The sequence below is a fragment of the Vulpes lagopus genome, chromosome 19 (genome assembly GCF_018345385.1).
Source record: "Vulpes lagopus strain Blue_001 chromosome 19, ASM1834538v1, whole genome shotgun sequence".
Classification (NCBI taxonomy): Eukaryota; Metazoa; Chordata; class Mammalia; order Carnivora; family Canidae; genus Vulpes; species Vulpes lagopus.
The window spans coordinates 24,413,482-24,437,684 of NC_054842.1; the positions used below are offsets into that span (position 1 = coordinate 24,413,482).

General features: G+C 35.1%; 1 protein-coding gene across 1 annotated transcript in view; it reads right to left on the bottom strand.

Annotated features, from left to right (window-relative positions):
• KCNH8 (potassium voltage-gated channel subfamily H member 8) overlaps nucleotides 1-24,203 on the bottom strand; it is a 367,485-nt gene that overhangs the window by 133,088 nt on the left and 210,194 nt on the right. Inside the window, exons 4-5 of the mRNA XM_041734461.1 lie at nucleotides 9,455-9,582; nucleotides 4,256-4,496 (exon numbers count right to left, since the gene is read on the bottom strand). Coding sequence (XP_041590395.1) covers nucleotides 4,256-4,496; nucleotides 9,455-9,582 — 369 coding nt within the window. The remainder of the gene's footprint in view (nucleotides 1-4,255; nucleotides 4,497-9,454; nucleotides 9,583-24,203) is intronic.

A 24,203-nucleotide genomic window follows, 5' to 3' on the forward strand; every position in this document is an offset into this window, starting at 1 on the left:
ATGTCACTCCTCATGATTAAAGACGGCTGCAGTAATTACAATATATCATACCCTTCTATCCACACATCCTATGGGAAAGAAAGGAATAAGGACACAAATATTTTCCCCTGTATGTCTCTCTGCTTTTTTCAGGGTAAAAACATAATTTCCAAAAGGCCCCATAGAAACCATCTCTATATATCCTATTGGATAGAATTGGTCACATATTTTAAGGGGATAGGAAATATCACTGGCTTGGAATTCTCATAATTCATTCCCTGGGTCCGGGATACTGCTGTTTGCACAAAATTGAGTTCTTTTGGGGTTTTGTTTTGTTTTAAGATTTTGTTTATTTATTCATAAGAGACAAAGAGAGAGGCAGAGACACAGGCAGAGGGAGAAGCAGGCTCCTTTCAGGGAGCCAGATGTGGGACGCGATTGAGGAACTCTGGGATCACAACCTGAGCCGAAGGCAGATGCTCAATCACTGAGCCACCCAGGCATCCCCCTTTTGGGTTTTGAGAAGGAAATGGGATAAGTGATTATTGGACCTATGGGTATACCACAATTTTTGCCACCAAGATTTCAGAGATTAAAACTCTTAATTTCTGCATTCATGGAAGAAAGAAAAGGAAGTTGGCACTTCTTTTTCTCATTTTCTGCCTCATTGCTATGAATAAAAGAAAGCAAGCTGAGTAGAATTTTTCAGAAAATGGAATCATATTGGTTATCTATTTTTTTAAAGCATTTAAAAGAAGTTTCATTTATTTGTTCATGAGAAACACACACACACACACACACAGAGAGAGAGAGAGAGAGAGAGAGAGAGGTAGAGACACAGGCAGAGGGAGAAGCAGGCTCCATGCAGGGTGCCTGACGTGGGACTCGATCCCAGGTCTCCAGGACTATGACCTGGGCCAAAGGCAGCGCTAAACCACTGAGCCACCCGGGCTGCCCTGGTTATCTATTCTTAAGAAACCTGATACAACAACCAGGAAACCTGAGTGTGTCACCAATTCATTACAGGGCCTTGGGCATATCACGAAGGCTCAGTTTCCCACTCATAAAGTAAGAAAGATTGGATTAGATAAATTAGTAGTAGGTCAGTTCTCATTGTAAGTTTCTGTAAGGCTTTGAGACAGCAGATAAATTATACATGATGGTTTTCAAACTAAAAGTAATTTTATAACCACTTTGTAACTTACAAACAAACCTTGTGCCCTATTGATCCTAAAGTATTAATGTAATTTACAAAGAAATTTATTTTAAAATGAAGAGAGTAGTTGGGAGAGATTCAAGCTCACCATTCATATTTATAGTTTTACTAGAATAATAACATTCAGATACTTTATTGTGAATTTATCAGGGAAGAATATTTTTAAGTCAGTCTTCCCAAAAGAGTATTATTAAACAGCCCAGAGAAGAGAGTTCAGAAGTAAAAATATCTTTAGAAGGTGCTGGTTTAATCACATTTAAATATTTCTTTAACATTGAATTTCTCAGAGAATTTATAAAGCTAATGTGCATTTTGAATCACCAAAAGAGATATATTATCTTCCAAGTTTCATTTTGACTATATATATATTTTTTATGGAATACTTAATTTTCCTCATTTAGAAAAAAAATCACATCATCTTACATTTGTAGAGTGGTTCAAATAAGAAAATGTTTTGAAAGTATCATGTTTTGCTATACAAAAGCCTTTCCTTCCCAAATCTCTTTAAAGTACTTCTTAACAGTTCTGATCCAATTGATTTTAAGATGTCAATTTAATAACACTATCTTTAAATAGAAAATAAACATGTTAAATACACAGAGATTTTGCCACACTTACCAACTTAAATAACTATTAAATGGTACAAGCACTGCCTAATTAGTATTGTAAAAACACAGTATTACAGGCTATGCACTCTTTTATTCCTACTATTTTGAATTATTTCTCAGTGATCATTTTTAGGTTACCTTTGTGAAATATGTCACAGAATAAAGGTCCTGGGAAACATACTTTGAGAAGTTTTCAACTATTTTTCCAAATCTGTTATAATAAATTGTAGATACTCACTTATAGAGCAAGAAGATAACAATAGCAAAGAGTGGTAAAGTTTTTACTCCTTATGAAAATTAGTCATTCAAGGGGGATTCCAGGCTGGGATAACTCCAAAACTGTTGGCAGGCCAAAATCTCAAATTCTAAACTAATCTTTGTAGAAGGCAAACTGCATAAAAACAGGAGTGAATTTCCATTTCCTTGTCATGCTGCTAGTTAAAGAGTGGGTACTGCCTACTTAGAAGAATATCTTACTGCCCTGAGCATAGCAGAAATGTCAGTCACAAAGAACACAGAAAATATAGGGGCAACTGGCAGGGGGCAAGCTAGACTCCTTTGGTTTAGTAGAAGAAAGCAGTCTTAAAGAAAGCAGCCAACCAACCAAGTCAATGCTCCGAAATTGTATAAAATATCTTTCTCATAAGTGTCAGTTCTGGTGTAAACACATCATCATCTGCCAGTGAGCATGTAGTACAGAAGTGGTGGTAACCACTTAGAATTTCAAATATCTAAGGACAAGGAAGGGTGGAAAGTTCAAGATATAACCATATCCCTATGACAAAGTTGATAATAATAATAATAATAATAATAATAGTAATGATATGAAATATTTGTTAAGCAGATACTCAGGCATAATAGACATGTAGATTGCTTGCTCAAGTTCTTGAAAACTATGAACATGTCATAGGGAGTCTTTTTAGAGTGCTAACTTGTGCATGCATCTTGGGCAGGTAGGAGAAGACATGGAAGGTTAACAAAGTAAAAGGATATAAAACAATGGATTGGCATATGGATACACTCAATTTGTTCACAGGCTGGAATATTGTTATTTGCCATTTAACAGCGATTTTATATCTCTTTACTATGGTTACATCTTCCCAGTGAAGAATGGTTTAAGTTAAAAAAATTAAAATATATTTCCTTGACTTTATAGTTTTGCCAAGCTACCCAGGTAGACAACATTGCCATCTAGTGGTCTATTCATACTACAGCCACCACTTTTGGGGTGGGAGCAGGGGTCCTAACATAGCTTTGAGGGGGGGTCTCAGTAAATGCAATGGTAATAGTGGTGCCAAAGCCACACCAAGAGCATACAAACTCATCCAGAGAAAATGTGCTAACATTCATTTAGAGAATCCACTCTGACCCCAAAGCTTTACCAGCTCCATAGAGAAAAAAGTACCACCACCACTGAAATAAGGGTTTGATCTGGCTCGTTTATTTTCTTCTGTTGAACTTTAAGATCCATTTCTCATTCCTGTGTTCGCCTACCTGCTTGGAAACATTTTCCAAACATTTTTTCATCTTTACAATGAGGATGTTGCCCTATATAACCATGACCAACCATGTAAAGAAGCAGGTATCAGGTTACCAATGATAGTCAAGAACACCACAGGGATGAGTGAAAGGGACAAGGGACATTTCTGTACTATCTTCCCAATTTCCTGTGAATTAAAATGAAATGAAACAAAACAAAACCACACATACACACACACACACACACCCACGAACATCCCCTCTACAGGGAGCCAATGGAGATAAAGCCTTAATGGAGATAAAGGATTTGTCTTAGAAAGAACAAGAAAGAGCTAGGATTTGGTCTAAACATATGAAGATTTAAGGGACAGGGAGATAGGAAGATGCTTATAAGAGTGGAGCACAGATGGCTTCAGCTGAGGTTCCCAATATTCTAGAGATAAACATTCTTAGCAAGCATCCCATGGGGCCTCTTTTTAAGTTAAAATCAGATACTCCCTCTTCTCCTGATTGACCGTAAGGCTTATGTAATCCTTTGATTCTGCAACCAGGCCACCTATGGCAACAACCACCAACATGCCAAAAAGGCATGGAAGGATATGGAGAATCATTCCCAAGACTGGCCCATTATCAGACCACTGATGGGTTCTTGTCAAACCCCATCTCTGACCCTGTGCAATTAAGATCATGATGGATGTGAGAGTACCAACAAAATAGTCTTTTTTAGTCTATTTTTGACAAAACAAGGATAGAAACACAAAACATGGGCTTAGATCTGTTTGACTAAAGGAACAGTGAGAAAGCTGGAAGAGGCAATTTTCAGAAATCCAAATATGTGCTTCTCCAAAATTTGCATCAGAGGTTTAGTCATGCCCATGCAAATGGATCTTAGTTCAAATTCATGTCAGAATAATCTGGAACACACTTACTTCCTTTATGCAAATCTTCTAGGAAAGCAGCCGTTGGTTCTTACCTATAATAAAAAGAATCTCCACTGCAATGTCACTGACTGTTGTGCTCCGAGTCGTGGACAGGTCATCGTTGCCAATAAAGCAAACGTTGTAAGGTACGGTCACGGCAACATAAAACGTCGCCAACAGAATAAGCCAGTCCCAGCCAGCTTTAAAAGTGCTAAAATGCAAAAGTATGAATTTGGACTTTTTTGCATCAGAAACTTTATACTCCGGAAATGCTGGTTTATCTACAAAAACATTCTGTGGATAAAGACAAAAAGGAGAGAAGGGGACACAACATTAGAAGCAAGGATCACACAGCCTTAAACACACTTCTGTGAGGAGGATCATTCATCCACACAAGGCCAATGTATTTACAAGTGACTTTTAGAAGTTGGTGATGCAAAAAGTAGAGATGTATATACTAAAATTGAGCAGAGAGCTTTGTTATAAATAACAGAAATACACAGGATTATTCATGAATGTTAAGTGAATAATCTAGACTTTGTTCATTAAGAACAAAAAGATCATTTCCTAAAATGTTGCCTATGAACATCCACAGTTACAAGTATAATCCTATACACACTGGAAACACAAAGATACATTTATATTCCTATTGTCACGGGGACATTCCTTATACTTGTAGTTTTGAGATGACACTACCTAAAGGGTATAAATGACTGAAATTCTTCTAATAATAATCAAGTTACCATTTTTTTTTCCCAGAAAGGATAGAGATATATGATCAACATTCTATGGTTAACAGCAATTTACATTTCTTCCAAAATATAACCAGGTTGTGCTAACTACTTGCATTTTGCGTTGTAATTGTTGGTGAAGTTTCAAGTTGGGAACCCATATCTCATACCCTTGATTGGCATGGATTCATCCTGACACTAGCTAGCCCTTGTTAAGATAGCAAAGTAAGAAATGGTTGCTTAACAATTATTCAAGTCATAGGATGAGAAAGGCAGTGTTCACTGCAGCCAATGAAATGCAGAAGAATAGCTGGAATTTCATAGCTGCAAAAGCACTTCACTTTGAAAGCAGTCCAAATTGATGAACAATTCTTATTGCTATAAGGCAAAGGAAGGCCCAACCAACAATAACATGTGTGGAAATTCGACAAGCCTATGACCAGATACTTGCAGACCTTGCTTTGACCTCAATTAATGAGAAATACAAGATCAGTAATGGAAACCTAAATTCGAAAGTTAAGTTGAATGAAGTGAACAGTTAAAAGTTTTGGAATATGTGTTACTTGCAGGTCACAGTATGTTTTCTTGTTTCAGACATTAAGGAAAGGGAAAATTGATGTGGAATGTTCAGGGATTCCTAAGCTATTTGAGGACTCAAGAAAGGTCAGTAATACCTAACTTTTTAGTGGTAACTGTTAGTGACCAAATATTTTTGCTACCTTAATAGTAATGCACCCTTTATCTTACATTTCTCCTTGGTAGGCATTTCCAACACATTTCTATTTCCTGTTAATATTCCCACTCAACCCACACAGGCGCCTTATAATGCCAGGATTTCATGGTGAGGGACTGTTTCACTACTCCCAGATGGTTCTTTGATACCCATCTGCCATTGCATCTAAGTTCCATTCAATTCCCTGATACCTGACCTGCCTCTTTTACCTCATTCTCTGGTTTCCAGAAACAAGTTTAAAGGGTGGGTTTTGGCATAAAACTGGGAAGAGGAGAACAAAGTTTACCTGTTGGGCTTCTCATTTAAAGTTTAGGCAGGTACATAGGAGAAGAGAGAGTTAGGGTTGGTATTAATCACCTGAAGGTTGATAAGTACTTCTGTTTAAAGAAGGACATGATGGATTCTCATATATATTTTTTTTTTCAAATATAAGACATTAACAGAGAATGGGGGAATACCTCAATTTCTCTCTGAGTAATTGTTTCCTATCATTTAAGTAGTTGTTTCCTATCATTTTAAAGAGATTAAAACTTCACCTTGTTTGAGGGAGATGCCAGCTCTAGGAATGAGGATTGGGAAAACTCAGGAAGTATTTTCTTTGGATTATGCTGATTACATGAAGCATTAGTGATGCTGAAGCAAAAAGTCAGCAATATATTATTTATCTCCACAGGTCAGAAAATAAATCACACTATTTCATTTTTATAGGGTACTTAAAACATATTCCTTAAAATTATTTTAAAAGATACTAAGAATTCATTATACCTCAGATTAGGCTTAAATTGTGAAGGGATTTTCATCTCAAATCCTGCACATTGTGACACACTCACCTGAGTAAAAAAATGGATGCTTCTCTTCTCCCACAACTAGATTTGTAAAGTTTTATCAAAAATCTTTTGAATGGAAAAAAATTTCTTATAATTGGAAAGTATGCTTTTAGCAAGTTGGGGAAAAAGATTATTTATAACCCTGAAACATGGGGTTTGCCTGAGGAAAAATGTAACCAACTATTCTCAATTTTAGTTATATATTATTTATTAACTTCAAAGCATATTCTTTAGTACCAATAGTGTTTTAGCTGTGTAACCTCTATGAATTATAAATTAAAGCCAAAGCCTAACTAAGGTAACTGTTTCCTAAACCAGTTTTGTAACTTTTCTTTGAAACTAACTTTCCAATGAGCAAAGAGATGGGAGGATGTTTCTATAATCACTGCACCAAGTCCCAGGAAAGCCTTTGCTTGTTCACCTTGCCTTCCAGGACCACACTAGTATGCAGCTGGTAATATTGGCATTTAGAGCACTCTCCTTTGAAGCCCCAAGGCTCTTATGATCTTTACATTTCCTTGCATTAGAGACACTTGCATCATCACATTGTCCTTGATAGAATAACAAATCAAAGAAAGCAGAAATTAAGTACCTTTTCTAAGATGTACCAGGCAATTAGAACCAGGACTAAAAGGTGTTACATCCTGATTCTCAAGCCTTTCTAATGACCTGATGAGTTCATTTACCTGTGGATGAATCATATATTCCTATTCCATAAGAAATGTATCAGAGAAGGCAAAAGCACAGTGGCTTTGAGTTAGACCATTCACAGCTGCATTCCACATTTTGCTTCTACTTTTGAAATCTTGAATGAGTTCTTTTCCATTATTAAAATGAACCTAACAAAAATCATATCTAGTACTGGCTTGCTGTAAAAATCAAATAATCTGATGTAAATAAAACGGATTTGTAAATAGCAAAGAGTTGTAAAAAAATATTGAGAATTTGTGTGTGTGTAAATGTTGTTATAACCAAAATTCCCCCAAAACAGATTGCTCAGATGATAAACGATCCAGGTCACTTTTTCCTCTTCTTCCTTCTCTCTTCCTGCTGTCTTTAGCCATTCTACTCTGTTCTCCTTGAAAATAGATAGTGAACAGGGCCAGTCTTGATTCTACACATTGCTTTTAGAAGTAAGATACTGTCTAAATTGTCGGAGTCACTTTGTTGATTAGACATCCTTACTTACTAGGTATTATTTTAATGCTCCCCCTCATGTTTTTATTTCTTAAATGACTGGGAATTTAGCAAATCAGCTAAGCAGTGAACATTATGATTTTTTAAATTAGATTTTTAAGTACTGTTCTGTACTTTGTTGGGTCTAAAGGGAAAAACAGCATGTTCAGCAAATACGTTTTGAAGCTTAGTAATACTTGCTATGTTTAAATGATTTTCAACTAAAGGGTAGAAGACAGTGTCAGCTTTCGGCATTACAGAATCTCTGGCTAATATTTGTTTAGGTGCTTTGTTGGTTGACCTGCATAGAATCAAGCCCAGATGTGGTTACCTTTGTTTCTTCCTGGAACTTGTTTAATGTCACTAAGGCTGGCTTAGTAACTGAAGGGGGATGTAAATAGGAACCAGTGGAAGGATCCATAGATCAAGAGGTGTGTGCTCTTTCAAGTCTGTCCCTGGGCTCTCAGGAAGTCAATGTGACACCAAGGCACAGGTATCCCCAGAAAATCTTTATACTAAGGCCAAATTAAGCAGTGTGTGACTGTTAATGGTGATGGCTACCAGGTCAGCAGCACCAGCACAGATGATGGTCCTAGAGCCAGCCACAGGTGATGGTCCTTTCTGGTTTTGAGAAAGAAATCACGTGAAGCAGAATTAGGTTTGTAGAACTTCTTGTCAGATCTCCTACTCTTCTGGGTTAAGGAATCTTTCTTTGTCCACTATCGAGAAGTGGATACACTGTATGTCTGAGGCATGACTGTGCATGCATATATACACATGTGTATTATGTAATCTGGAGCTTCCTATGTAAAAAGTATAAGATGCCAAAAAATCCCTTGTGTCCCTAACCCCAGAACTTCTGGACCTAGATGGATTCCAAAATAGCTCTGCTTGTTTGATGTGTCTTTTTCTAATGTCATTGGCAAGTCAGCACTCTGAATATTTGTATCTATGTCCCATAGTCACACACCCCAAAAGATGTATGTTCTGAAGACTCCACAATGCACATTAGTGATGTTAGCAGCATTTGAAAAATTATCTCTGAATATCGGTAACCAAATAGAGTTCTGGGTTTCTCAGTGACATCTTTCAGTGCTAAGAACCAGTTATAAAATTAGTGTGAAATCCTGTAAGATTTCACATGTAAAACTCTGCAGAGGATACCTTTTTAAAGCACAGTTATTTGCTATGGCTTTTGACAGATAAGTACCAGGTTTCAGAAAGTAGCCCTACCGTCATTTACTAAAAGTACAACTTTTGGCAAAACTGTGTGATATAAGGCATAGAATTTCAATTCCAATGTTCCTTTGTGTGAAATTTCCAACTCTGCTTCATATACGATGAAAATTTTTAAAAGGAGTAATGACTTTGGTTCATGGTCCAGCATTGAGTAAAATTAAATAAAGTGCAAATAGATGAACTAAAATTAAATTTGAGAAATTTTAACCAACAAACTACAAATGTGTAATTTGACTTAGTGCCTCATCTTGTTCATAAAATGTAACCAATATGTCCCCATTCACAGCGTCCCTTGTACCATAGTGTACTGACTATGGCAATACTTTGATCTCTGTGCTGTGATAGCACAATGATTAAGCACTTCTATTAAGCACTGCCTCATGATGGCTGACCTTTCCTAGTTTATTCTTTATAGGAAAGCACAATCCAAAGTGCAAAAAAATCTAGGAAAGCCAATAAATGAGTAATTGGAGCTTTTCTTTAGTGAATCAAATATTGGCACCAAGGGAAGTTCTCGCATTCACAATGTGCACACATACCACCTACGTTATTTATTTTCAATTTGTTCTTTTCTCTTCTTTGCAGGTGCCCAGAGATGTGATAAAGGACAGCTCGACTCCGTTTCCGTGCTGAGTCAAAGTGGGTGCCTGCTCTTGATCTTCCTTTGGCTTTGTCTGGGGGAAAATAAAACTCATTAAGAATCAATGAATGCGTCATTTCATCCCAAGAAAGTCAAGTTTTGACAGTTCCTTTTCAATGCACATAGGACACATTTTTCCACACTTAAAATTATCTGCTGCCTCCTAATGACATATATTTAATTTTAGTCCTTACAACTTATATATTTTGTCATCATCTCAACTGCATTAATTTTTTAAATTACAGTAAAACATACAGGAGTATAAGTTCAGAAAAACATTGAATCAAAAGTCAAAAAACTTACTCCCATTTTCCTGCTATTCCATATTCATATCCCTAATTCAGCTCCCAATGTTTTTTCTTGCTATTTTCTAGAAATATATCTAATATATATACTATATTAACATTTATATATTTTTTCTTTGCATAAATGGAAGTTTGCAATAAAAATTCTTTACATATTTTTTCATATCAAAGTAACTTATAAATCATTCTAAATATGCACATTATTTGTATTTATGTTTATAAAGTCAATTCATATTATTTTGGCCAATATTAAAGTTACATTGCTTTTTTTTAAATTTATTTGTAGGAGCTGTTTGTGTACCAATTGCCATTTTCTTGTCATATATCCTGCCAATAGGATATATGCTCTCCTTTTGTTACTTCACTTTGAATTTTATTTATCCAGTATACAAATTTTAAATTTTTATTTTGTCAGATTTAATGTTTTACCCATTGTGGTGTCTAGACATTATGTGCTACATAGCCAAATTGCCTTCACTAAAAAATTATATTAAAAAATTTATGCCTGCTCTCTTCCAACATCTTTATGTCTTTTTTATTTTTGACATTTAAATCTTTAATCAAATGGAACTCTAGTTCAGTAAAATTAGGTAGATTTCCAGCTATTTTATTTTCTTCCCAAAGGGCTATTGTCCACGAGAAAAAAAATATTATTCAACATTAAGAAACATTTAGTCTTTATTTGGTCAGTCAGTCAACATACAATACCATCCTAAACAAATTGTAAATTGTATCTATATTACAGTGACTGTGAAATATAAAAATTAAAAACTATTATTTATCTAAGCTTCATCATCCAATCTCTATAGTATTACAAAGCCTCTTTGATTTCTCTGTTTCATAAAATGATGTGGTTTGGTTGCTAGAATGGGGAAGCCATATAACTATTATTGATAGCTATTGTGTACCAGGCCTTATTCTATTTCTTATTTCAATTAATCCTCATAAATATCCGGTGAGATTAGTATTATTATCCTCCATTTGCAGACGAGAAAACTGAAAGGTCTAATATGATCACAGAGCTAGTAAGCAGTACAGGCAATATGTGAAGCCAGACTGGTTCGAGTCCCTACTCCTCCCACACGCAGCACCTAGCAAGAATACTGTTTGGTCTTGAATGTAATTTTGACTAATGCATAGCATTGTCCCTGCCCATCTAAGCTTGAACTCCAAGTCTTTCAAAGATTTTAACATACCCAATTCCCACTCCACTCTGGCATGCTTTTAATGACCAGAAAATGGGGTGTTTTATTCCCTACAAAAATGTAATCTGATGTTCTATGGGTTTTTTTTTAATTGTTCACATTTTGCTTCTTATTTTGAAAGAATGTTTAAGATAAAATATGATACATCATCATAAGCTTGGATCACTAAAAACAAATTTAAAAACAAAGAACAACACCAAAAGGGGCATTTTTTTGGAAACTGAACAATCACATTTCATTGTATTGTTGAAGGTTAAGATCATGTTTTTGTGTGTTCAAGTTTTTTGGTCTACACAGAACTCTTGAACACTGTATTTGAAAATGTAACCATTAATCCAGCAGGGAGTAAATTTAAATATATTTAAATATGAAGACAGCCAGAGTTTAAAACAATGTCTTTAGGAATATGGTAACAAAGGCCAGCAGGCTGCTTATATTAAATCAATTGGTATCAAAACTCCAGGTGGAATTACAATGCTAACTACCAAAGGAACCAGATTAGAGATTTATGACAGATAATAAACCCATTCCTTTCTCACTGTAGAAATCAAATTAAGACCTGAGATTCTTCCAAAGAAAACAACAGCAATTTTATAGTCTTAAAAAGGGGCCCTTCAAAGGGAAACATAAAACAAAAACAAAAAACAAAAATCTGTCCTGGCTTTAACAGGAAAAAAAGTTTTCCTCGAAAAGTTTTAGTTACAATCTAATCCTTGTGCATAATTGAGGTTGAAAATCATTTTACCTCTGTGATCTAAAATCTCCCAAGCAGAGGCAGCTCTTTCTGCCCACAGATGTTGTCCCTGTGCTTTAGTAAAACCAACCTTTTTACACTGAAAATACATAAATAAATAAAAATAAAATAAAATCTCCAAAGCAGAGAAATGAATTTAAAGTTCTCCTGGGCTGGTGGCTCCTGGCTTAAAAAAGAAAACACAAATAGACTAAGAAGCAACTTATTTAAAAAAAAAAAAAAAATATATATATATATATATATATATATATATACACAAAGTATTCATGACAGCTATAGGTGTAATTTGTACATATATGCAAACATATAAATATATACATATATATGTAACATAGACATGTGTTTGTGCATATAACCGAAATAGGCCAAATATCCATAAACAAAAGAATATATAAACAAACTGTGGTAGAGTTATGACATAGAATATTAAAATTCTATTAGCGGACATATGTGGGAATAAATGGAAAATGAATGAAATAGTGTCCACCTGTTAGCACAGAAATATCTCAAAAAACATAATAATATGTTTTGAGAAATATCTCAAAAAACATAATAATGAGTAAAGCAAGAAATAGAACACAGACAACAAGGCAACCTATTTATAATGTTCACACACATGTAAAACTAAGTAACCTATGTTTAGGGGAATATATGTATTATAAAACTACACATAATCAACACACATACATGTGCGCTAGAACTAGATCCAGTGGGTGCCTGAGCGGTGCAGTTGGTTAAACATCTGACTCTTGGTTTCAACTCAGGTCATGATCTCAGGGTCATGAGACTGAGCCCCGCATCAGGCTCCACACTCAGTGCAGAGTCTGCTTCAGATTCTCTCTCCCCCTGTCCCTCCCACTCATGCTCTAGCTGTTTTTCCTACTCTCAAATAAAAAAACAAAATCTTAAAAAAAAAATTGGATCCAGGAAACCAATTTACATGTATAGTATATATGTACTGTATTTTTTTTAAGAAAAAAATATTTCACAACAAATAAAGGACAAGATTAAAGTGGTATCGGATCACTTAGCTGTGAGAAGATGACTCAATTCTTTGGAGTAGTGGCCAGATTGGGGGGTAGGGGACATGAATCGCTTAAGAAAAATTACTTAGGGTAACAATCTGAAAAGAGTTAGTTGTTAATAAGACAATACAAGGGGTAGCAGAGGGAGGAACATTGCTGACAGCAAATGAAAGGTGTGAGGGCCTTGGGCATAAAAGAGTTCAGCATCTCTGAAAAACTGAAAGAAGTCCAGGAGAGTTGGCATATAGGGAATGAGAAGAAAAGAAGTAAAAGGGGAAATGAAGAGGTAGGCAGAACAGAAAGATCACCCATCACCCAGGGCTTCTCAGGCCCCATTAAGAATTTTGCCTTTTACTCTAAGTGCAATGGTAAGAGTATTGTTGAATAACTCTTTGAATAAGAAAATAACTCTCTCTCTCTCCTTCTGTATTGTGGGTCTTTCCCTTTCCTATAACAAGCAGAGTTTAGCAATCTAAAGTGGTGGAGCAGCTCTGCCATCCTTCACAAGTGGCCCCCATCTCGGAGTCCAAGGCAGCTCCTGTGGGGGAGGAGGAAGAGGAAATAAGTAGAGGGCATGAAGCTTCCTACAGGAGCCAGAGGTCACTCCCATCACTTTTACTCATCCCACATTAGCCACACTCAGCTACAAAGAGGTGAGGAGACAGAGTCACTAGCTATGCAGGCTTGTTCCCTGTTGAATCTCTGTTGAAAGCTGGAGAGGGTCCTATTAATAATGGATGAGTTCTGGGGGATAATTAACAGTTCTGGCACATGAAACCATAGCAAGGTTTTAAGTGTTCAAATGACATGAGAAAATTTGAATTTTCAAAATTGCACATTAAACTACAGTGTGGAAACTGATTAGAAAGAGTCAATAGAGGTCGTTAGGAATCACTCAGGTGGCCATTTTAAGTCAGTTGAACACAGGCTCCAGCGGTAGAAGTGGAGCAAAGCTGACACATTCAAAATATATTTAGAAAGAAAAGTTGCATGGCTTTGTCACTTAATAGATTATGAAATTATCTTGCAAGACAGTGACAGGAAAAAATCTAGGCCCTTCAAAACATAATAGGACAACTATGAGGCTAAAAAGACTTTGAAAAAGAGAAATACAAAGAGGAGGGAAAGGATAGTTGTGGTGTCAGAGAATCTGAGGGAGAAGAATGGTTCAAGAAAGAGAGGCCATAATGTCTTCACACCTCACTTTGAGTGATTCTCCTTAGAGAATCCACTTAGGTGGAAGAGACATCCCATCACTTTCTTTTATAGGAAGGAGGACATTGGTGGCATATACATGAAGGTGGACATACAGGTTTGATGGCAGGAAGATGAAATAGCTCCTGTCTGAGAAATTCTTTCTTCCTTTTTCTTCCATTCCTTTTGTCTTCTCCCTTTCTCTCTCCTCCCCTGGACTTTCTTTTCCTTTCCCTTTCTGTGTTTCTTTCTTTCTTGTTGACTTTGGAGGTGCAGCCAGATGCTAAGGGTGAGGGGTAATTAGCATGAGCTGGTAGTTTGAAGACAAGATGGAATGCTTGAAATATTTGTTGTAGAGGATGGGCTGTCAAGCTCAGTAGGGGAAGGGATAGATTTGTTGGAGAATTTGCCCCACTTGAGGCTGCTAAAAATAAATTTGAGTGATTCAGAGGATTTAGAGGATTCCCATCCTCCCTAACTTAGGTATTATACGAGCAGTTCACAGCCACTTGTGTCTGGGCCAAAATAAAAATATTGTTGGTCCTTTTGGGTTTGCAGCTTTGTCAGATAGATATAGAGAAAATACAGAGATGCAAGAGAATTTGGGGTCTATGTACAAGAGACATTAAAATGATAAACCATAAGTGCTAAAGCAGAAAAAAAAATGAAAATAGTAGTGAACTAACAAAAGGAAGAAAATAACTGGAAGTCACCATCAGATCATGAAAGGCAAATGACTTATGTTTAGGGGAATGTATGTGCTATAAAACGACACATAATCAACACAGGAGAGGAGGTACTATGTTCATAACCAATATGATGAAAGAAGCAATTTCAGCTATTGAGCAATACCAAGTAATGATAATTTTCAGGAAAAAAAATTAAAACTTACATTTATACTCCAGTGAGTTAGGACTTCTCAACAAAACCTTATGTATTAGCAATATTCCCTTAGCCCCTCTCATGTTCTAGGCATCAGGCTAGGAACACTGTCTTGGTTCTCATTTCATCCCCCCTTTTAAAGCATCATTTTTTCCATTCATTGCAAAGCAAATGAAAGGTCATAGAAATACTGTAACATGCCCAAATTCAAAATGAGTGGACTGATTCATATTTGAATCCTTAACGATCTTCCCTGAATCCTTAATAGGTAATCCTTAATCCTTGAATCCTTAATGATCTTCCATTCTTTCCACGTCACCATAGATTATGGACAACTAGCAGTAGCTTCTTATGAGATGTTTTCACTTATCTGTGTTATGCTGTTGAATGAGAATGGATCTATATCCTAGATAGGCATCATTTCTTGTGCTGTTTTTTTTTTTCTCTCTCATTTTGCTCTTTCCTTTGCATCACCAGAGATACACATTGGAACATCCACCTCCCCAGTTGCCACTTTTAGGCTCCATTTCCTTTCCACTGCCCCTCACATCCCCTCTTTTATACTGTAAAATATTTTTATAATATACTGGTTTATATTAGAGCATGTATGTATTTCCATTTAGATAATAAGGCAGAGACTTCTGGGTTAAGATGGCTTAAAAACAAAACAAAAGCTCCTTCTTGTTTAAAAAATTATAAGCCATAAAAATCATGAAATTTTATGCTCTGAATTATATACTGCTGAAAACAGAAAATTGTTAAAAACCACAAAGAAATCTTACAAATCAAAATTGCAGAGAAATAATTAACTGTCTTAAAAATTGGTAGGTCATGGTGGCAATAAATAAAATTATAGAAAAATTTAGTCATTTATTATTTATTTTCTATATTTATTTCTATAATTTATTTATTTATTTATTTATCTGTGTTTATTATCTATAATTACTGAACATATACCTATGGTACCATTCAACATAGAATGCCCATTCTTTTCATATGCTTGTGGAACATTCATAATTGATTTTGTTCTGCAAAAACATTTTCAAAAATATTCCAAAATGTAGAAGTCATGTGCATAAAAAAGCCTTCCATCTATTTCAAACTTTCATCATGTGGATCTTTTTTTTAAGTCCTTTATAATTCTTGATTTTAAAAGAAATTAGTAAATGAACTTACAGACTTTTGGAAATGAAAATATATTGTTTTAAAAAATAAACAAGGTTGGGGTGGTTAGGTGGCTCAGTTGGCTCAGGTCATGATCCCAGGGTCCTATGATTGAGCCCCATGTAGGGCTCCCTGCTCAGTGGAGAGTCTGCTTCTACCTCTTCCTCTGCCTCTCCTCTGTTTGTGCTCTCTCTCTCTCCCTCTTACTCTCTCAGATAAATACATAAAATCTTTTAAAAATCTTTAAAAATTAAAAAAAAAGGAGGCTCCACACCCATTGTCCAACCCAACCTAGGGCCTGAACTCATGACTATGGGATTAAGACCTGAGCTGATATTAGGAGTTGGATGTTTAACCAATTGAGCCACCCAGGTGTCCCTCAATAAATACGAATTTTTAAAAATATAACAACAAATATTCTTATGTTTTAAAGAAAACTTTGTAATATTCATGCAATAGGAGGAGTCTTTAACTTGATAGAGAATTTATCAGTGATGCAAGGAAAACTCATTTTTAATGAAGTGACATTAGAAGTTTCACTTGGAAAATACAGAGAAAATTTAAAAAACAAAGAATGCCTGGTTGTTTTCATTATTAAGAGTTTTCTGCATTTTCTTCCAAATTTTTATTTCATTTATTTTTTTTATTAACTCAATTGCAATTATATAGTAATAACATTTGTTCCTTGAATTTCAAAAACTAATATATGTACATTTTACAAAATTTAGAAATGTAAAATAGCATAATGCAGGAAGTGAATATTTTTCATAACACCATCTCCCAGAAATAATTTAAATTCTGATGATTTTATTTGTTTTAAAGATTTTATTTATTTATTCATGAGAGATACAGAGAGAGAGGCAGAGATATAGGCAGAGGGAGAAGCAGGCTCCATGCAGGGAGCCCGATGTGGGACTCCATCCTGGGACTCCAGGATCACGCCCTGAGCCAAAGGTAAGACGTTCAAACATTGAGCCACCCAGGTGTCCCATAAATTCTGATGATTTTATTCTTTGATTTTGTTCTAGACTTTTTTTTTAAATACTACTGACCTCATATTATGTAAACTAATCTTAAACATAATTAACACAGGGATAATCACAGATCCTAGAAATAAAGAGGGCCAAAAGGGAAAATATCTGTCAATGAATGTGGGACTGTCAATGGATGTGGTACTGGGACTTTACCTAATTAAGAAAAAGTTTTTAACTCAGTTAATTATATATTAATTTTACGATTTGATAGTTACCAGAGGGGAGGTGGGTAGGGAGATGGGTTAAATAGGTGATGGGGATTAAGGAGGGCACTTGGGGTGATGAGCACTGAGTAATGTACAGAACTGTTAAATTACTATATTGTACTTCTGAAACAAATACAACACTGAATGTTAACAAACTGAAATTAAAATAAAAACTTAAGGGAAAAAATGGAAAATATAAATTTTAAATATATATATAACCATTTTTTAAAAGTTTGCAATGGTCTTTGGCCACTAATTAAGTCTTGCTTCTGTGATGGGAAATGAAAAAAGTCAGTGATTCTGGAGCAGAGTTGTAGCGCATGCTGCACTATATTGCCCAGTTGCCTAATCAAAATGGAAAGGTCTAAGTCTGTAGTTGCTGGGAGTGCGCCTGCCCAGAACCCTTACCTCAGTCCTCAGACCACTCTGGAAATGCTCCCAGCTATGGAGAGTGACCTGGACCAAAGTGATTTCCTTTCCCAGAGCAGCTTGGGTTCAATAACCAGTCAATATGGGAATGGAATGGGAGGTCCTGCTGCCCAACTCAAAGGGCACCGGTTTTAGCTAATGGTGAACCTGGGAGTCAGCAAAACATCTTATGGCAGCTGCACTGCTGCTCAACTGCCCTTTCTGCTCTGTCCTCTCTTCTCATCCTTTATTCTAGCTTTGTTCCTAAGAGAATTTCCTAATAAATGTTCTGCAATCTCCATCTCAGGGCTGCTTCCTAGATCTCCTGACCTACATCAGCAGTGTTGCAGCTTAACTACTGATCACTGGGTCAGAATAGATACAACAGGTTGGTGTTTCAATGGTGATCTGACACAGTGAGAATTAACATCTGAACTGTGAGGCAAGGGTGTGCATCAGAACAAAATATTTACTGATACATAGAAATGACTAGAAGTGAAAGAAGAAAAACGTAGTGAATTGCTCTGGGACCTGGTTTACTCCTTGAACTGAAGAATTCTTCTGAACTAATATATAACTGGTCCACACTGGTTAAGGAAGGACACAAATTTGTAACTTCCACATTTTTAAATTTATAATTTTGAATCCTTTCTATTGGCTGGAATGCATCTTCAAGTATTTTTTTTCAAGAGACATCTAAGGATTATATACTTTATGATTTTCCATATGACATACTGTACAGTCCTCTACAGTGAATTTTCTTACCCTGAGAGTATCACAAAGCCTGATAATCTCTCAGGCTTTTGGAGCCATAGAATACCAGGACAGGGTAGTAGGAGCAGAGTAAACCAAGGGTAAGCATGAAGAAGTGCTGTCTACGGACAATTTGAAAACAATGATAAATCAACTACCTTTGGTCAGCTTTTCATCACCATCCGCAGGCATTTTAAGTAATTTTAGTGACAAAAACTCTCCTTCCTCCAAAAATCTTTTGCTGGGCTTGGTTCAAAACAATTGCTGTGGTTATTGTTGAATTTTAGTAGTACATGTAAGCTTCCAAATTAGCACATTTATGGTAGAAATTATGGGCTGGGAGAAAATATTTCCAAATCACTGACAAAAAACTGACTACATATTGAGAATATGTAAAGAACTCTCAAAATTTGACATCATGAAATTTAAATAATCTGATTAGAGAATGAGTAAACACATAGAAAGACATTTCACTAAAGAGGATGTAAGAATGTCAAATAATCATGTGAAAAGATGTTTGTTCAACATCACTAGCCATTAGGGAAAAGCAAATGGAGAATAAAATGATATATCATTATCTACCTACTAGAACAGCTAAAGTGTAAAACTGTGACAATACCAATTGCTGGTGCAGATGTAGAGAGACTGGATGTTTCACACATTGCTTATGGAAATGTAATATGGTACAGTTGCTCTGAAAGTTTGGCAGTTTCTTGAAAAACAAAAATAACGACTAAATATATACTTAACCATACAAGCTGGCAATTGCATTCCTGGGCAATTATCCCAGAGAAGTGAAAGTATATGTCCCACAAAGACCTATGCACAATTGTTCATAGCAATTTTATTCACAATAGCTAAGAACTGAAAGCAAGAACCAGCCATATCCCTCAATCAGTGAATGTTTAAATAAATCGTAGTGTATCTGTATCATGGAATACCTCTGAGCAATAAACAGCAAACTATTGATATATGCAGCAACTTGGATGGATCTCCTGGATATTATATTCAGTGAAAAAAGCTAATCTCAAAAGGTTACAAATAGATGTTTCTATAGTTCTATTTATGTAATATTCTCTAAATGCTAGAGATGAAGGACAGATTAGCAATAGTCAGGGGTCACAGGTGGTGAAGGGTAGGGGGTGACTATGACTATATAAGGGTAGCAAGGGAGAGATATTTGTGGTGATAAAGTAGTTATATATCTTGATTATGGTGGTAGTCACGCAAAACTACCCATGTGATAAAATGGCATAAATCTATACACACATTGTGCCAATGTCAATTCCCTGGTTTTGATATTGTAATATATAAGATGTAGCTATTGTGAACAATTGGGACCCCTCTTTTTTCTTTCTACTATCCTTGCTAATTCCTGTAAATCTATAATTATTTCAAAACAATAGAAAAATATTTTTCAGACTGTGTCTTGGTATTGGTCTTTTTTTTTAACTTATTTTGAGCACAACACATTGAGGCCTTCTAATTGTTTTCAATATTTGAGAATCTTTTTTTTTTTTTTTTAATATTTGAGAATCTAAACCACATCAAAGCCTGGAGCTGGTTTTTCATACTCAGTGATGCTGGCTCATCCCAACAGTTTGTCAATTTGGAAAAGGACTCCTTCCTCAACACATATTACTTCCATCTATTATAAAATTGTTACACTGAACCCACCTTGTTAGAATATGACACTTTATTATCATATGCAAGAAATTTTTATCATTAACAGGATATAAACTTACACATCTACAAAGCAACTGTGTATATTTTTAGATCTTATACATTCATGACTTACTGTTGTATCATTAATACTTAAAATAGAGCCTGGTATGTGATAGGTAATTAATTTTTTTAATGAACAAAATAAGAAAAATATTTCCCCATTATATAATTGTATGACATTATGTATTTGAGTATCTATTGATTGGTGGGAATGTGGTTAGATGCTACGCTTATCAGATAAGCATCACTGTTTTCATCTCTCGACTTTTTTAGTCTATTTTCCACAGAAATCCTCAAAAGATTGCTGTGCATAAAACTTGATTCTGTATTTTATAAAGTCATGTATGTTTTATTCCACTTCTACTGTAATTATCTTCAGTTTATTTTATATACATCTTGAAGTAAACATTTTATTAGCTACAACATACATAAAAAAGAAAAGACAAATCAAAAGTGTGCAGTTAGATTTCTGGTTAGTATTGATCTTGAATATCTAAATCAGAAAAAAGAAATATATGTGTGTGAATTATACCTATACCCTATGCCTTCTGTTTCTCCATAGAACCCTATCTCTGGTTTACTCATCACCTAGCTTCAACAATATGAATAAACATATGGTCTTATATACTTTCAGCCACTCCACTGCTCCACTTTCTTTTAAGGCAAATTTGAGGCATCATATCTATCTATCTATATCTACCTACCCTATACATACATATGCATACATATATATATAATAAAAAGTTTCTAAAATAAATCACAATATATATCACATAAATATATAACCACATTCTTTAATATTATCAAATAACCAGTCATTGAGGAACTCTGGCTTTTATTTTATTTTTTTAAGATTTTATTTATTTTTTCATGAGAGATACAGAGATAGAGGCAGAGACAAAGGCAGAGGGAGAAGCAGGTTCCCTGTGGGGAGCCAGATGTGGGAGCAGATCCCAGAACTCTGGGATCATGCCCTGAGCCAAAGGCAGATGCCCAATCACTGAGCCACCCAGGCATCCTAAGGAAATATGGCTTTTAATTGGGATTTTTAGATTCCTAGGTTTTAGAGGAAGTGTGATAGGGATAGAAATAGGTGAGTGTGGGATAGAAGAAAGTCACCAGGCAATGCACTAGGTCAGGAAGCCCCATTTCTTTTTGTCTGTTTTATAAAAAATGAGCTTTGGAATGAGATTTTAGTCAATGAAAGAACTCTATCATTTAGAGAAAATGGAAATTACTAAATAGGTAATCTTGGGTCAAAACAAAAGAGTACTATTCTTTCTGCTTTCTCAAACTAGAAAAAAAATATACACTTAGTAGAGAAGTGTATTGGATAATGCAGTAGGTGCTTTGGCTTTGCACAATTTCTAGTCTGGAAGATGTATTATGTTATTTATTTTTCTACTCATTACTTAGTATAGGGATAGAGGGAAGTAAGTTACTAATGTTGCTAGTTACTTAACCAGATTCTTTATTCATGTAGTTGATATAGTCACTTCATTGTTCTGTGTGAGGAATTTAAGTCACTAATTGTGGGAAGTTTGGGAGGAGCCTTTATACAAGAATTGGCTAAAAAGACAAAGGAGAATTGTTTTAGAATTCAATGGCAGAACTTGATTTCCTTTGAAAAGACCTCTGATTGAGTTAGAAGAAATCAGAATAATGCCAGAGGATTATTACAGGAACAAGTAGCTTTCCCTTGAGAGTGAAAAGCTGAAATAACTAAAATAAATTTTTAAAAGTCCGAGAAGTCCAAGCAGCAAAACATAGGAAATAAAGTGAGGGATTAAGATAAACTAATATTAAGAATTCAGAAAAAAAAATTTAAGTAATCTCTATGCCCAACATGGGACTTAAACTCATGACCCTGAGAACAAGAGTCACATGCTCTACCAACTGAGCCAGCCAGGAACCCCAAGAATTCAGAAAATTTTAAAATGCTAACAATTATGATAGATACGAGGTGTGAGAATTGAGGTTAGTTTAAATAGCCATAAAAAGCAATAAAATTCATTTATATAACATACCAAATTTCAAAATGACTAGAGAATTACTCATTTGACATACATTAGAGTAAATTTATATTTATTGACTTTTAAATGCTAATATTCTCCAGCTAAATAATTGCTGTTTGGGGTTTATTATAATTTCCTTTCTACCTTTTGTTGGATTAAAATTTTTCTTAATAATATTTTTTTTAAAAACACATCCAAGTTTTTGGTTATTGATCTATGTAGGTACCAAACCACTAGCCATTTTGAATCATAAAGATCCCTACATTTGAAAATTAAATACGTAAACTTTAAAATCAGAAAAGATATCCATCAAACAGTTGACTGAGGAGAGGCAAACAGAAGAGTAAACATTTCTATTTTTTAAAAATCCATGCTTCTTAACAATACTGATGGAAACAAATTTTCAGAAAATATAGAAACTGAAAATGCTTTGGGGTGCCTGAGTGGCTCAGTGAGTTAAGTTTCCTTAAGCCTTGATTCTTGATTTCAGGTCAGGTCATGAGCTCAGGGTCATGAGATCAAGCCCGCATAGGGCTATATGTTCAGCAGGGAGTGTGCTTGAGAATCTCTCCCTCTCCTTATGCCCAACCCCACTTACATTTGCATGGCACTCTCTCCATCTCTCAAATAAATAAATAAATATTCAAAAAAGAATGAAATGGAAAATGCCTTGATAGGTGATTCTTCAAATTCATGGAAGTGTCTTTCAGTGATAAATTTAAATAACTGAACCAAGGCTGAGGTAATTACCTCTTAAGGAGCACTAATAATTTCACTGAAAGAGTTGTATGTACATAAATCAGAAATAATAAATAATAAACATACCAATCTGCTTCCTACTCTACTTCTTTCAGTTTTGACTGTTGCCAGCTTAGTAGAAAACGGACACAGAAAACTTTTGGCTCAGTTTATTGGGGTTCACGCTAAACAACTTAATTTTAACTCTTAAATATTGGAGTAATCTAGAAGACGAAGTTGTGACTTGACTTTTGCTTTTGGATTTACAGTGAAGTATGCACTGAAGGAAGATTTTAGATGCAGAAAGAGCAAACAGATGGTATCTAGCCATACAAACTGTAATGGATTGGTAGGAACATCCTCTAATTATTTACTCTTTTAGGATATAGTTCTAACAGTATTTACAAAGGAAATAAATGAAGAAATTAGCAATACACGCTAAAGAAAGGAGTCCTTGCATATCTAAATATGACAAGTATTAAAATGTGGCATGAGCAGAATTCTCCCATTGATGTTTTTTTTAATCCTTAGTCACATGTTAGTTAAGAATTTCTTTTATGGAAATTTTGATGAAGCAAGTTATGTGTTTTCTTCAATTTTGTCCTCTCAAAAATTGCAATTATTCAATTATTCCTAATCATGCTATTATATATACATATTATCTCATAATCTCATATATATATGTGTATATATATATGTATATACATATGCAGATTTATCAAAACATTGAGTAATGCAGTTTTTGGAATCTTTCATAGATGGAGTAGCCCTGGAAATAAGTCTTTAATCCTTCTTTGATCCACGAAGGCAAAAGAAACACCCATGAAGGCAAAAGAAACAAAAGCAAAAATGAACTATTGGGACTTCATCAGATAAGAAGCTTTTTCATAGCAAAGGATACAGTCAACAAAACTAAAAGACAACCTACAGAATGGGAGAAGATATTTGCAAATGACATATCAGATAAAGGGCTAGTTTCCAAAATCTATAAAGAACTTATTAAACTCAACACCAAAGAAACAAACAATCCAATCATCATGAAATGGGCAAAAGACATGAAGAGAAATCTCACAGAGGAAGACATGGACATGGCCAACATGCACATGAGAAAATGCTCTGCATCACTTGCCATCAGGGAAATACAAATCAAAACCACAATGAGATACCACCTCACACCAGTGAGAATGGGGAAAATTAACAAGGCAGGAAACCACAAATGTTGGAGAGGATGCGGAGAAAAGGGAACC